We start from the raw sequence: 12,638 nt of genomic DNA on the forward strand, positions 1-12,638 counted from the left end.
AGGTTGCCTGCACTCATAAAGCCCACTGACAGGTATCCCTTTCTTCTCACCCATGTGGGAACAAATGATACCGTCAAGCGGAGCAACGAAGAAATCATGTCAGACTCTGAAGCTTTGGGAAGGAAACTCAAGAACTTTGGAGCCCAGATAGTTTTCTCATCCATCCTTCTGGTAGAAGAGGGATAGAAAGGGAAAGGAAAATACTCCGGGTGAATGACTGGCTAGGAAGGTGGTGCCGACAAGAGAGATTTGGATTCTGGGACCACGGCCTATACTTCCTGGAAGATGGGCTGTTGGCAAGGGATGGGTTGCACCTCACGAAGGATGGGAAGAATGTGTTTGGCCACAGGATGAAGAAGTTTATCAGGAGGGCTTTAAACTGAATGCTATGGGGAAGGGATACGAAAAGTTGGGGGTAAGAATGGACGAAGGCTCATGCACTGCAATGGAGAGAACAGCTCTAATAGCGCCCAATAACAGTCTTCAGAAACATGTAGGAAGAAAGCCAGACCATGAAGCACATGGTCTTTGATGTCTATATACTAATGCCCACAGTATGGGAAACAAACAGAACAAACTTGAACCATTAATACAGGAGGGAAATTATGACTTCTTAGGTGTAACTGAGACTTGGTGGGATGACACCCATCACTGGAATACAGCAAGTGAAGGATATAACCTGTTCAAAAAGAACAGAAGGAACAGAAGGGGAGGTCGGGTTGCACTGCATGTGAAAAATACATATCTCTGCACAGAAATACAGGAGGATGAGCTTGGTAGCCCCATCGAGAGCATCTGGGTTAAAATAAATGCAGCAAAGAATAAAAGGAACATGGTGATCTGAGTCTACTACCAGCCAACCAATCAAGGAGAAGATGAGGATGAAACTTTCGAAAAGCAAATAGCTAATGTTTCAAGGAAGCATGATGTAGTAGTAATGGGAGATTTCAATTTCCCCGATATTTGTTGGGAGACAAATTCTGCCAAACATGGCCCCTCCAGGAAATTCCTGACTTGTGTGGCGGATAACGTCCTCAACATAGTAAGAAGCAGAGACATCACCTTGCCGACAAAAGTCCGTCTAATCAAAGCTATGGTTTTCCCAGTAGTAACGTATGGCTGTGAGAGCTGGACTATAAGGAAGGCTGAGCGCTGAAGAATTGATGCTTTCGAACTGTGGTGCTGGAGAAGACTCTTACGAGTCCCCTGGACTGCAAGGAGGTCAGATCAGTCCATCCTCAAGGAAATCAACCCTGAGTGCTCATTGGAAGGACAGATACTGAAGCTGAAGCTCAAATATTTTGGCCACCTAATGTGAAGAGAAAACTCCCTGGAAAAGACCCTGATGCTGGGAAAGACTGAAGGCAAAAGGAGAAGGGGGCGGCAGAGGATGAGACGGCTGGATAGCATCACCGATGCAATGAATATGAACTTGAGCACGCTCCGGGAGAGAGCGCAGGACAGGAAGGCCTGGCGTGCCGTGGTCCACGGGGTCACGAAGAGTCGGACACAACTGAACGACTGAACAACAACAACAACAGAACGTAGAGGAAGGAACTAGAGGATTGGCTATCCTTGACTTGATCCTAACCAACAGAGATGACTTAGTGGGTAGTAAAGTAGCAGTTACAGGAACTCTGGGGGAAAGCGAGCATGTTATACTTGAGTTCTTGGTTCTATGGGAAGCAAAAGCTGAGTGTAGCCAGACGCGTACCCTGGTTTTTAGGAAAGCTGATTTTAATAAACTCAGAACATGGGTAAGGTCCCATGGCAAGTGACTCTAACGAGAAAAGGAGTCCAAGATGGGTGGGAGTTTTTAAAAAAGGGAAATTCTCAAGGCACAATTACAAACAATTCCAACAAGAAAAGAAGGTGGAAGACAACAGAAGAAGCGAATGTGGCTTCACAAAAAGCTTAGAGATGACCTGAAAACAAATAAGGACAAATATAGGAAGTGGAAAGAAGGCCAAGTAACAAAGGAAGAGTACAGGCAGGTAGCACAGAATTGCAGGGATGGTGTCAGGAAGGCTAAAGCTGAGAGTGAGCTGACGTTAGTGAGGGATGCTAAAAGCAACAAAAAAGCTTTTTTCAGCTACATGCAAAGTAAAGGACAGAGGAAAGAAACGGTGGTTCAGCTATTAAATAAGGATGGCAAAATGATAACAGATGACAAAGAAAAGGCAGAGGTGCTCAATTCCTACTTTGGCTCTGTCTTCTCCCAAAAGAGGGTCTATGACCCCCCTGGCAAAGGCAAAGTACAAGCTGAAGGGGCAGGATTGCAGCTTGAGATCGATAGGCATACGGTCAAGGAACACCTAATTACTTTGAATGAGTTCAAATCTCCAGGGCCAGATGAACTGCATCCTAGAGTAATAAAGGACCTGGCAGAAGAACTCTCAGAACTGCTGTCTATTCTCTTTGAGAAATCATGGAGGACGGGGGAAGTGCCAGATGACTGGAGGAGGGCTAATGGTGTCCCTACCTTCAAAAAGGGCAAAAAGGAAGAACCTGGGAACTACAGACTAGTCAGTCAGACATCAATCCCTGGGAAAATTCTGGAGCAGATGATAAAGCAATCCATCTGGAAGCACCTTGAAAACAATGCAGCGATGACTCGAAGCCAACATGGATTTGTCAAGAACAAATCCTGTCAGACAAATCTGATCTCATTTTTTGATCAAGTCACCTCCCTTGTGGACTGTGGGAATGCTGTAGACATCATATACCTCAACTTCAGCAAAGCTTGATAAAGTGCCCCATGATCTCCTGATGAGCAAACTAGCTCAAAGTGGGCTAGATGAAACAACGATCCGGTGGATCCACAGTTGGCTACAGAATCGGACTCGGAGTACTTATCAATAGTATGTTCTCTGAGGAGGTGCAGGAAATGCTAATCAGATTTGCAAGTGACACAAAATTGGGCGGGATACAGAAACAAAATTCAAAGTGACCTTGATTGACTGGAGCGCTGGGCAGAAAACAACAGAATGACATTTAATAGGGACAAATGCCAAGTTCTGCACCTAGGACAAAGAAACCAAAGGCACAGTTACAAGATGGGGGATACGTGGCTCAACCACACTACAAGCCAGAAGGATCTTGGAATTGTTGTCGATCACAAGCTGAATATGAGCCAACAATGGGATGTGGCTGCAAAAAAGGCAAATACTCTTTTGGGCTGCATTAATAGAAGCATAGCTTCCAAATCCCGGGAAGTCTTAGTTCCCCTCTACTCAGCACTGGTTCGGCCTCATCTGGAGTACTATGTCCAGTTCTGGGCACCGCACTTTAAGAAGGATGCAGACAAACTGGAGAGGGTTCAGAGGAGGGCAACAAAGATGATCATGGGACTGGAAACAAAGCCCTATGAGGAGAGACTGAAAGAACTGGGCATGTTGAGCCTTGGGAAGACATAGGGGAGATAGGATAGTGCTCTTCAAGTACTTGAAAGGTTGTCCCAGAGAGGAAGGCCAGGATCTCTTCTCCGTCATCCCAGAATGCAGGATACGGAATAATGGGCTCAAGTGACAGGAAGCCAGATTCTGACTCAACATCAGGAAAAACTTCCTGTTAGATCAATATGACACTGGAGCCAATTCCCTAGGGAGGTGGTGGGCTCTCCCACCCTGGAGGCGTTCAAGACGAGGCTGGACAGCCGTCTGTCAGGGATGCTCTGACTTGGATTCCTGCACTGAGCAGGGGGTTGGACTCGATGGCCTTGTAGGCCCCTTCCAACCCTACTATTCTATGATTCCATGAAAACGTTTCAGTGTGGTGCGTCTCAACTCACCTGTGTACTCCAGCTCCACGGCCGCCAAAGCCTCCAGGGTGCTTTCATAAGAGACGTTGTGCTGCTCCAGGGCTCCCACCATGTCATATACTCGCTTGGTACTCTCAATGAGCTCAGCGGTCGCGCATTTGATCTGCGAAGCTGTCAGGTCCCACCGGAGGCGGTTGGCCAAGCAGGGGGGAGCCTGGCTCTCCATGACACTATCTGGACAGGTAAGACCAGAAATTAGGCACCTTGGCAAAGTTAATCCGGAGAAGCAGGGAAAACACACACCTCTCCCACAATTGTTCTCCAGGCAGGCAGGCATGATTTCATTTCAATTGATTTCATTTCAGTGGGGCTTCAGGCCGGAGCATGGGACAGAAACGGCCTTGGTCGCCTTGGTGGATGATATGAGGAGGGCCCTGGATAGGGGTGAATGATCTGTCCTTGTTCTCCTTGACCTCAGAGGCTTTTGATACCATCGACCACATTATCCTCCTGGACCGCCTGGAGGTTTTGGGCACTGGAGACACCGTATTGCAGTGGTTCCGGTCCTTCCTCTCCGGCAGGTACCAGAGGGTAGCACTGGGAGAGGAGGTTTTGGACCCGTGGCCACTCACTTGTGGGGTGCCACAGGGTTCCATCCTCTCCTCGATGCTATTTAACATCTATGTGAAGCCGCTGGGGCTATCATCAGGAGGTTTGGGGTGCAGTGTCATCAATATGCGGATGACACGCAGCTCTACCTCTCGTTCAAATCTTCAACAAGGTTGGCCGTAGAATCCCTGTCCAAATATCTGGAGACGGTGAGTGGCTGGATGGGGAGCAATAAGCTGAAGCTGAACTCTGACAAGACCAAGGCACTTCTGGTGGGAGACAAGAGGAAGCTGGGGGATGTTGACCTGGTGTTGAATGGTGTACGGCTACCCTTGAAAGACCAGGTCCGCAGCCTGGGGGTCATTTTGGACTCCCAGCTGTCCATGGAGGCTCAGGTGTCAGCTGTGAGCCGGACAGCGCTGCATTAACTCCATCTGATACAGCAGCTGCGCCCCTGCCTTCCTGATCATCTGCTCCCATCGGTAGTACTTGCCCTGGTCTCCTCTTGCCTAAACTACTGTAATGTGCTCTACATGGGGTTACCCTTGAAGACGGTTCGGAAGCGGCAGCTGGTGCAGAACACGGCAGCTCGCCTGATTAAAGGCAGCCGCCGGCAAGATCACATCACTCCAGTACTGAAGGAGTTGCACTGGTTACCAGTTGTTTTCCGGGCCAAATTCAAGGTGTTGGTTTTGACCTTTAAACCGTATATGGTTCTGGCCCAGCCTATCTCAAGGAGCGCCTCCAGCAACACTAGACCAGCCGCTTAACAAGATCAGCCTCGGATGGCCTTCTCTCTGTCCCATCAGCCAGGACAGCTAGACTGGTGGGGATGAGGGAGACAGCCTTCTCTGTGGTGGCCCCCATTCTGTGGAACTCCCTCCCTAGGGAACTCTGCCATGCCCCCTCTTTAATGAGCTTCCGCCACCCATTAAAAACGTGGTTGTTCGCGCAGGCATTTGGGATGGGTTAGGGTATTTTAGAAAATGTTTTTACTGTAGAATTTTATTGTTTTAAACTGTTTTATTATATAATTTCTACATCGCCCAGAGTGGCTGGGTGACCAGCCAGGTGGGCCGTTAATAAATTTAATAAATAAAATAACAAACGAAGTATCTCAAAGATGAGAGTCCCCTTTCCCGACAGAACAGTCTATCCTAATCTGCCCAGAGAACATTCTTCATTGGGTAGACAAGAAATGTAATGGGTATGTAATAAATAAAGTAAGTAAAATCTGGTGCCTGAGTTAACTGACCTCAGTTCTCACCTACTGCTAGGAAAACAGCAACGCCAGGGAGCCTATACAGGGTTAGACTCTGGGTTGATCTGGCGCGTTTATAGTCCGCTGAGCCTGGCGGCAGTGGCAGCAGCTCTGTTTTCAGGCAGGATTCTTTCCTAGCCCTCCCTGGAGATGCTGCCGGGATCAAACTAAGGACCTTCTCCGCGCAAAGCAGGGGCTCTGGCGCTGAACTTCTCAAAATAAGCTGAGATTCCAGTCCTCATGGATCTGAATAAAGGGCTCATTTAAACTGGAAAGTGCCTCCGACCAGGTCAGATTATCACTCCATCTAGCCCAGTGCTGCGGACACAGACAGGCAGCAGCAGCTCTGCAGGGATCCAGGCAGGCCTCTTTCCTAGCCGCCCCGGAGACGATGCCGGGGACGGAACCGGGGGCTTTCTGCACGCAAAGCGGGGCCTCCGCCACAGAGCTGTTCACTGCAGCGTGCACAACAAAGGCCGGACCCCGCTCCCCAATAAAAGCAGCAATACGATTGCAGCCGGCAGCCCAAAAACAGGATTACGAGAAGGCCCACAGAGGCGGAGAAGGACAGGCTCGGGGCAAGCTCGGAGGCGGGCAAGAGCAGGGCTGGGGGCTCCAGGGGCCTGAAGCAGCTCCCCCCGCCCCGGGAGCTCCTTCCAGAAGCGGGCCCGCGGCCGAAAGGGTCCGCCGGAAGCGCCGTGCTGGGTCAGGCCGGAGCCTCGCGTCCGGCCTTCTGCCCCACCGTGGCGGCCAGCTGCCCCGCGTGCGCCACAAGCAGGGCATGAGCGCAGCAGCACCCCGCCCCTCTCCCCAGCACACCGCCTCGGGAGCGGGGGCGCCCCGGCTCGCCCGGGCACCTCCCCGCGCCGCCCGCCTCCCGAGGCTCCCCGGGCAAAGGCGCCGCGGACTCCCGCTCCGGGCCAGCCCGCGAGGACTAGCGCCTTGGCTCGGCGGGAGGGCGGCGGCTTCGCGCGCCAGGGCCCACGGCCCGCAGGCCCGCCGGGCAGGGGAGTCCGGGCAGCCGGGGCCAGCCGCGCAGGCGGAAGCTCCACAGGTCCGGCTCCCTCCCGCTCCGGAAGGGGCAGAGGCCCGCCAGCGCCACGCGCCTGGCCGGGGAGCCGCGGCGGCTGGCGCTGCGCAATGAATGAAACGCACGGCCACACCCCCAGCGCCCCTCCCCACAGGTGCTCTCTCAAGGGCCCTCGAAGGGCACCTTCGCGGCGCCGCGCTCCTCTTCTCCTTCGCTTCCGCCCCCCAACTCCTGGCCAACGGGAGCCGGAAGTGTTGCTCGGCCGGCACGACGCCCGCAGCCCCTCTGGCCGCAGGACAGGAGGCGGCGGGGCGGGGTCACGTCGCTCGCCTTTGGCTCCTCCTTCCTCTCCCACAATGCCTTGCGCCTCCGCAGCGGCGACTGGCCCGTCTTCCGCCCTCAACTGGAATTCGGCCCGAGCTGCTGCAGGCAGCCGAGTGCTGGACTTGGGCTGGGGAGGGTCAGGAGGGGCGACTGAAGGAGGCTGACCTTTCCTCTGCGGGGGGAGGGCGCACCTCTGCCTGGAAACGAGAACCGCCCTCAGCTCCCGCCTCTGGCTTGCAATGACAACGGGGCGTTACCTTGCGGGGCTGTGCAACGCCTGCTACAGCTAACACCCCAAAACGAGGTCCTCTTCATCGTAGGGGGCTGGAATGCCAAAGTAGGAAGTCCAGAAATCACCGGGGTGACAGGCAGGCATGGCCTCGGTGTACAAAACGAAGCAGGACAAAGGCTAATAGAGTTTTGCCAGGAGAACACGCTGATCGCAGCAAACACGCTTTTCCAACAGCACAAGAGGCGACTCTACACAGGGACATCACCAGATGGTCAATATCGAAACCAGACTGATTATGTCCTTTGCAGCCAAAGATGGAGAAGCTCTATACAGTCAGTCAAAACAAGACCTGGAGCTGACTGTGGCTCAGATCATGAGCTTCTTGTTGCAAAATTTCGGCTTAAATTGAAGAACATAGGGAAAACCACTAAACCGTTCAGGTATGACCTAAATCATATCCCTTATGAATATACAGTGGAGGTGAGGAATAGATTTCAGGGATTAGACCTGATAGACAGAGTGCCTGAGGAACTATGGACAGAGGTCCGTAACGTTGTTCAGGAGGCAGCAACTCAATCCATCCCAAAGAAAAAGAAGTGCAAGAAAGCAAAGTGGCTGTTGGAGAAGGCTTTACAAGTAGCTGAGGAAAGAAGGGCAGCGAAAAGCAAGGGAGAAAGGGGAAGATATATCCAACTGCATGCAGAGTTCCAGAGAATAGCAAGGAGAGACAAGAAGGCCTTCTTAAATGAACAATGCAAAGAAATCGAGGAAAACAACAGAATGGGAAAGACTAGAGATCTCTTCAAGAAAATCGGAGATCTCAAGGGAACGTTTTGTGCAAAGACGGGCATGATAAAGGACAAAGAAGGCAGGGACCCTACAGAAGCAGATGAGATTAAGAAGAGGTGGCAAGAATACACAGAAGAACTATACAGGAAAGATCTGAATGTCCCTGATAGCCATGATAGTGCGGTCACTGAACTTGAGCCGGACATCCTATAGAGTGAAGTCAAGTGGGCCTTAGGAAGCATTACTAACAACAAAGCTAGCAGAGATGACAGTATTCCAGCTGAGCTATTTAAGATCCTAAAAGATGATGCTGTTAAAGTGCTGCACTCAATATGCCAACAAATTTGGGACACTCAGCAGTGGCCACAAGACTGGAAAAGGGCAGTTTACATTCCAATTTCGAAGAAGGGCAATGCCAAAGAGTGTTCAAACTACCGTACAATTGGGCTCATTTCACATGCCAGCAAGGTGATGCTCAAAATCCTACAAGCTAGGCTTCAGCAGTATGCGAACCGAGAACTACCGGAAGTACAAGCTGGGTTTAGAAGAGGCAGAGGAAATACAGATCAAATCGCCAACATTCGCTGCATCATGGAGAAAGCAAGAGAATTCCAGAAAAACGTCTATTTTTGCTTCATTGAATACACTAAAGCCTTTGATTGTGTGGATCACAACAAACTGTGGCAAATTCTGAAAGAGATGGGAGTACCAGACCACCTTACCTGTCTCCTGAGAAACCTGTACGAGGGTCAAGAAGCAACAGTAAGAACCAGACATGGAACAACCGAGTGGTTCAAAATTGGGAAAGGAGTACAAGGCTTCATATTGTCGCCCTGCTTATTTAACTTATATGCAGAGTACATCATGAGAAACGCCGGGTTGGATGAATCACAGGTCGGAATTAAGATTGCCGGGAGAATGATCAACAACCTCCGATATGCAGACGATACCACCCTAATGGCAGAAAGCGAAGAGGATCTAAAGAGCCTCCTGTTGAGGGTGAAAGTGGAGAGTGCAAAAGCTGGTTTGAAACTCAACATTAAAAAAAACGAAGATCATGGCATCTGGCCCCATCACTTCCTGGCATATGGAAGGGGAAGAAATGGAAGCAGTGACAGATTTTATTTTCTTGGGCTCCAAGATCACCGCAGATGGTGACTGTAGCCATGAAATTAAAAGACGCTTGCTCCTTGGGAGGAAAGCTATGGCAAACCTAGACAGCATAGTAAGAAGCAGAGACATCACCTTGCCCACAAAGGTCCGCATAATCAAAGCTATGGTTTTCCCAGTAGCAACGTATGGCTGTGAGAGCTGGACTATAAGGAAGGCTGAGCGCCGAAGAATTGATGCTTTCGAACTGTGGTGCTGGAGAAGACTCTTACGAGTCCCCTGGACTGCAAGGAGGTCAAATCAGTCCATCCTCAAGGAAATCAACCCTGAGTGCTCATTAGAAGGACAGATACTGAAGCCGAAGCTCAAATATTTTGGCCACCTAATGCGAAGAGAAAATTCTCTGGAAAAGACCCTGATGCTGGGAAAGACTGAAGGCAAAAGGAGAAGGGGACGGCAGAGGATGAGATGGCTGGATAGCATCACCGATGCAATGAATATGGACTTGAGCACGCTCCGGGAGACATTGCAGGACAGGAAGGCCTGGCGTGTTATGGTCCATGGGGTCACGAAGAGTCGGACACGACTGAACAACACTGCAGGGGTGTCGAAAGCCAGTGTTTCTCAGCTACAGCATCCCCCCTCCCCCTGCATCTGCAATATGGGGTCAATGGATTGTGTTTGCCTGGGGGTTTATTGGCATGAGCAAGCCTATTTTCAAAAATATGTCTAAGAGCTTCCACAACTAATAAATCACACTTCTTACACGATATATAAGTCCTGAGTCAGGAAGAGCAAGAACCCCTTGTTTGGGGAGAAGACTTGCTGCCCAATCTGAGATTTCTCCATATATATACATATATAATTTGCGCCTTCCCATTCCACTCATTGAACCCGGGAATAACCTACTCAGAGAATATGTGTCTCTCTATTTTTCATATCTCTGTGGAAGGGAGGATGGAAGGCGGAGATAGCGTCACGTATTCCCAGCGCGTGCGCCTTCGGGAGCTTCGGCGCATGCGCTGTTGAGAGCGAGGAGGGGGCGGGGCGTGAGAGAACTGAGACTTGGACGTCGATGACTGGCGGAACCTGTCCCGGCGCGCAGGCGTAGTAGAGCGGCCGGAGGGGCAGCCCCATTGCGGCTGCGCAGTTGAAACGGAGCCCAGAGAACAAGGCAAGGGGGCCTTGGCCGCGCATGCGCATACGGGAGATCGGTGGCTGCTGCGCTGGTGGGGGGGCGTCGGAGCGCTGGTGAGTGGGGAAAGGGCAGGGGGCGGGGTGGGGCAGAGAGGGAGCCCCCTCCCCAGAGGGGAGGGGAGGGGAGCCGAGCCCCTCTCCCAACCCCAGGACATTCTGGGGGATTTAGGTTCCTGGGCTTTACCTGTTGGGTTTCTGCCTGGCTCTTCCCCTCCTTGAAGAGAGGGGGAAGGGGCGGCTCCTGTAAGGTATCCTAGGTCATGGGGCGGGTTGTGGTGGGCCCGGACTGTATCTGTTGCTTTTCTGCCTCTCCTGCCTCCCCCTTCCATGAAGAGAGAAGGAGCTGCCCCTCCCCCACCCACCCCAATGCATTATGGGGGATTTTGGAGGGGAGGGTAGTCCGAGGGCTGGACCTGTTGGGCTTCTGTCTGCCTCTTTCTCCCCTTCCCTTCAGCCTCCTTGAAGGTCTTCTGGGCTATTCTCTGTGTGAATCTCTAGGGCTGCACCTGTTGGATCTCTGCCTCCTGGGTAATTGAGTGTGTGCATGTGGATTTCTGCCCTCTTAAGTATGTGTGTATCTCTTCCTCTCCTGGACTGTACCTGTTGGATTTCTGCTTGTTTTATTTTCCTTTCCCTCACTCTACTCTGGGAAGAAAGGAAAGGAGGAACTGCCCCTCCCTTTCTTCCAAAACATTCTGGGTTGTTTTGATGTGGGGCCCTTATTGGGGGGGGAGGGTTGTCCCTTTTTTTCCTAAGGAAATAATGAAGCGGCAGAGAGGGTATTGCTGTAACATACATTCAAATTAAGCAGATGCAGATGCCTCCACCTCCATGGAGGTGGAGGGAGGGTGAGAGAAGGAGGTTTGCCTATTGGATTTCTGCCTGCCCAGAAGCCAATACACTCCCCCGTCCCATCGCTCCAAAGACCCAATTGTCACCTTTCCATGCTATTTCCCAACAACTGGGATCCCTTGCTCAACAAAAACCCCACTCAAGATACAGGGTGGGCTGTAAATGTGACATTTCTCCTACCCATTATTATTATTATTAGGTTTATAATTTAGACTCAGGAGTTTTCTGAGCTAAGCAACGGAGTCTCAGATAACATCCCGTCTCAGATCCCTGTATGAGAAGGCTGAGGACCCTCCTCTCACAGGACCACCCTCCTTGTGCGTGGGTAGAGGGGGCTCCTTGGCCACTGCTGTGCCTGGTCCCTGGCCAGGGTCATCCTCCCTCCCTCCTTTGAGCAAGAATGTTCATTTATTGATGCAGTAAATGATGCTATGGTGGCTAGGGAATGCTGGGAGATGTAGGACTTTTTCTGTCTAAACATGCACCCTTAATTTCTTTTGTGGGTGAGGACTAGAACCATCCTGTCTCCCAGAGTCACGTCAACATTGAGAAGCACTTTTCAGTGTCCTTGTCCTCATTGAGGGGTGTGACTTGTGCCTGGGCTGTACCACCTCAGGCAGCAGGAGAGGCCCGTGTGCCTGAATGCCTCTCCACACAAGTAAGCATGTTTCTCACACGTAGCAACCTAGCTTGTCAGGGAGCAGGCCTGGCTAGGACCCTCCTTCTCTCCTTGCTAGTTTTCAACACACAGTGAATTACAAATGCAGGAAATGTGGATGTCCTTCCAGCATCCTCCTTGAACCCGTCACTTCTGGATTCTGCTCGCCATCCAGACCTGTGCTCAGAAACCTGGAATAATATACTGTCTTGTTTCCAACCTGCGAGTTGTGCCAGCTGCCCTGACAGCGATGGCAAAAATCCGGCAAAGGTTTCTCAAGACTCCGCAAACAACTTCACAAGCGGATTTCTGCATTTGCTTGTGCCATCCTGTGATCTAGATCGTGCAGATTTACATCTGTGGTGGAGGCAGGACACACAGGGTGGATCCTGTCTTGGGGTGGAGGCTGGATTGGATGGATCCTGGCATGCTGGTGCGATGTCCCGTGGGAACTTCACGCCAAGGAGAGGAGTTTTGCAGCTGCTCAGGGGCACAAAGCTGGAGGGCTCCCCTGCCTCGCCATCCCTGGAATTGTCGGTTCAGGGAGCGTGTTGGGGCTGTGCATCCCAGCCCCACGCCCGCTGGGATTTGGCATCCTTAGGCATAGGTATACAAAGGCACAGACCAGTAGGGATCCGGAAGGAATGGGGGGTTTAATAGAACGTGGATGCTCCCAGAAGGAGGCACTGTGCGGCATAAAAATACACTTCTATAGCGGTGATATTATAACGTTTGGCTATTATAACGTTTGATCTCTGAAGCGAAGACACACTTGGGGACAAAACAGCACAGTGAAACAGCATTCATCCCAGTCCG

General features: G+C 51.4%; 2 protein-coding genes across 11 annotated transcripts in view; one reads left to right on the forward strand and one right to left on the reverse strand.

The window, feature by feature from the left end:
- Positions 1–10,655, reverse strand: part of LOC146333898 (thimet oligopeptidase-like) — a 24,393-nt gene extending 13,738 nt beyond the window's left edge. The window contains exons 1-2 of one of the 5 annotated variants that reach the window (XM_084825033.1): positions 10,497–10,655; positions 3,791–3,994 (exon numbers count right to left, since the gene is read on the reverse strand). In XM_084825033.1, coding sequence (XP_084681159.1) covers positions 3,791–3,994; positions 10,497–10,641 — 349 coding nt within the window. In that variant the 5' untranslated portion in view covers positions 10,642–10,655. Of the gene's footprint in view, positions 1–3,790; positions 3,995–5,624; positions 5,778–6,843; positions 7,014–7,241; positions 7,444–10,496 lie in introns of those variants that run through there. The other 4 variants (XM_084825037.1, XM_084825036.1, XM_084825034.1 and 1 more) reach the window with 4 other exon arrangements.
- The window catches only part of LOC146333899 (small glutamine-rich tetratricopeptide repeat-containing protein alpha-like), a 24,047-nt gene continuing 21,670 nt past the window's right edge, over positions 10,262–12,638 (forward strand). For 2 of the 6 annotated variants that reach the window (XM_084825040.1, XM_084825038.1), the window contains exons 1-2: positions 10,278–10,366; positions 11,673–11,822. Coding sequence is in view for 2 of the 6 variants with exons in the window: in XM_084825038.1 (XP_084681164.1) it covers positions 11,807–11,822 (16 nt within the window). In the remaining 4 variants the exon portion in view is untranslated. Of the gene's footprint in view, positions 10,367–11,672; positions 11,823–12,638 lie in introns of all 6 variants that reach the window. The other 4 variants (XM_084825042.1, XM_084825043.1, XM_084825039.1 and 1 more) reach the window with 3 other exon arrangements.

This window comes from Heloderma suspectum, chromosome W, assembly GCF_057233095.1.
Source record: "Heloderma suspectum isolate Gila_16-S chromosome W, 16-S_ref, whole genome shotgun sequence".
Taxonomy (NCBI): Eukaryota; Metazoa; Chordata; class Lepidosauria; order Squamata; family Helodermatidae; genus Heloderma; species Heloderma suspectum.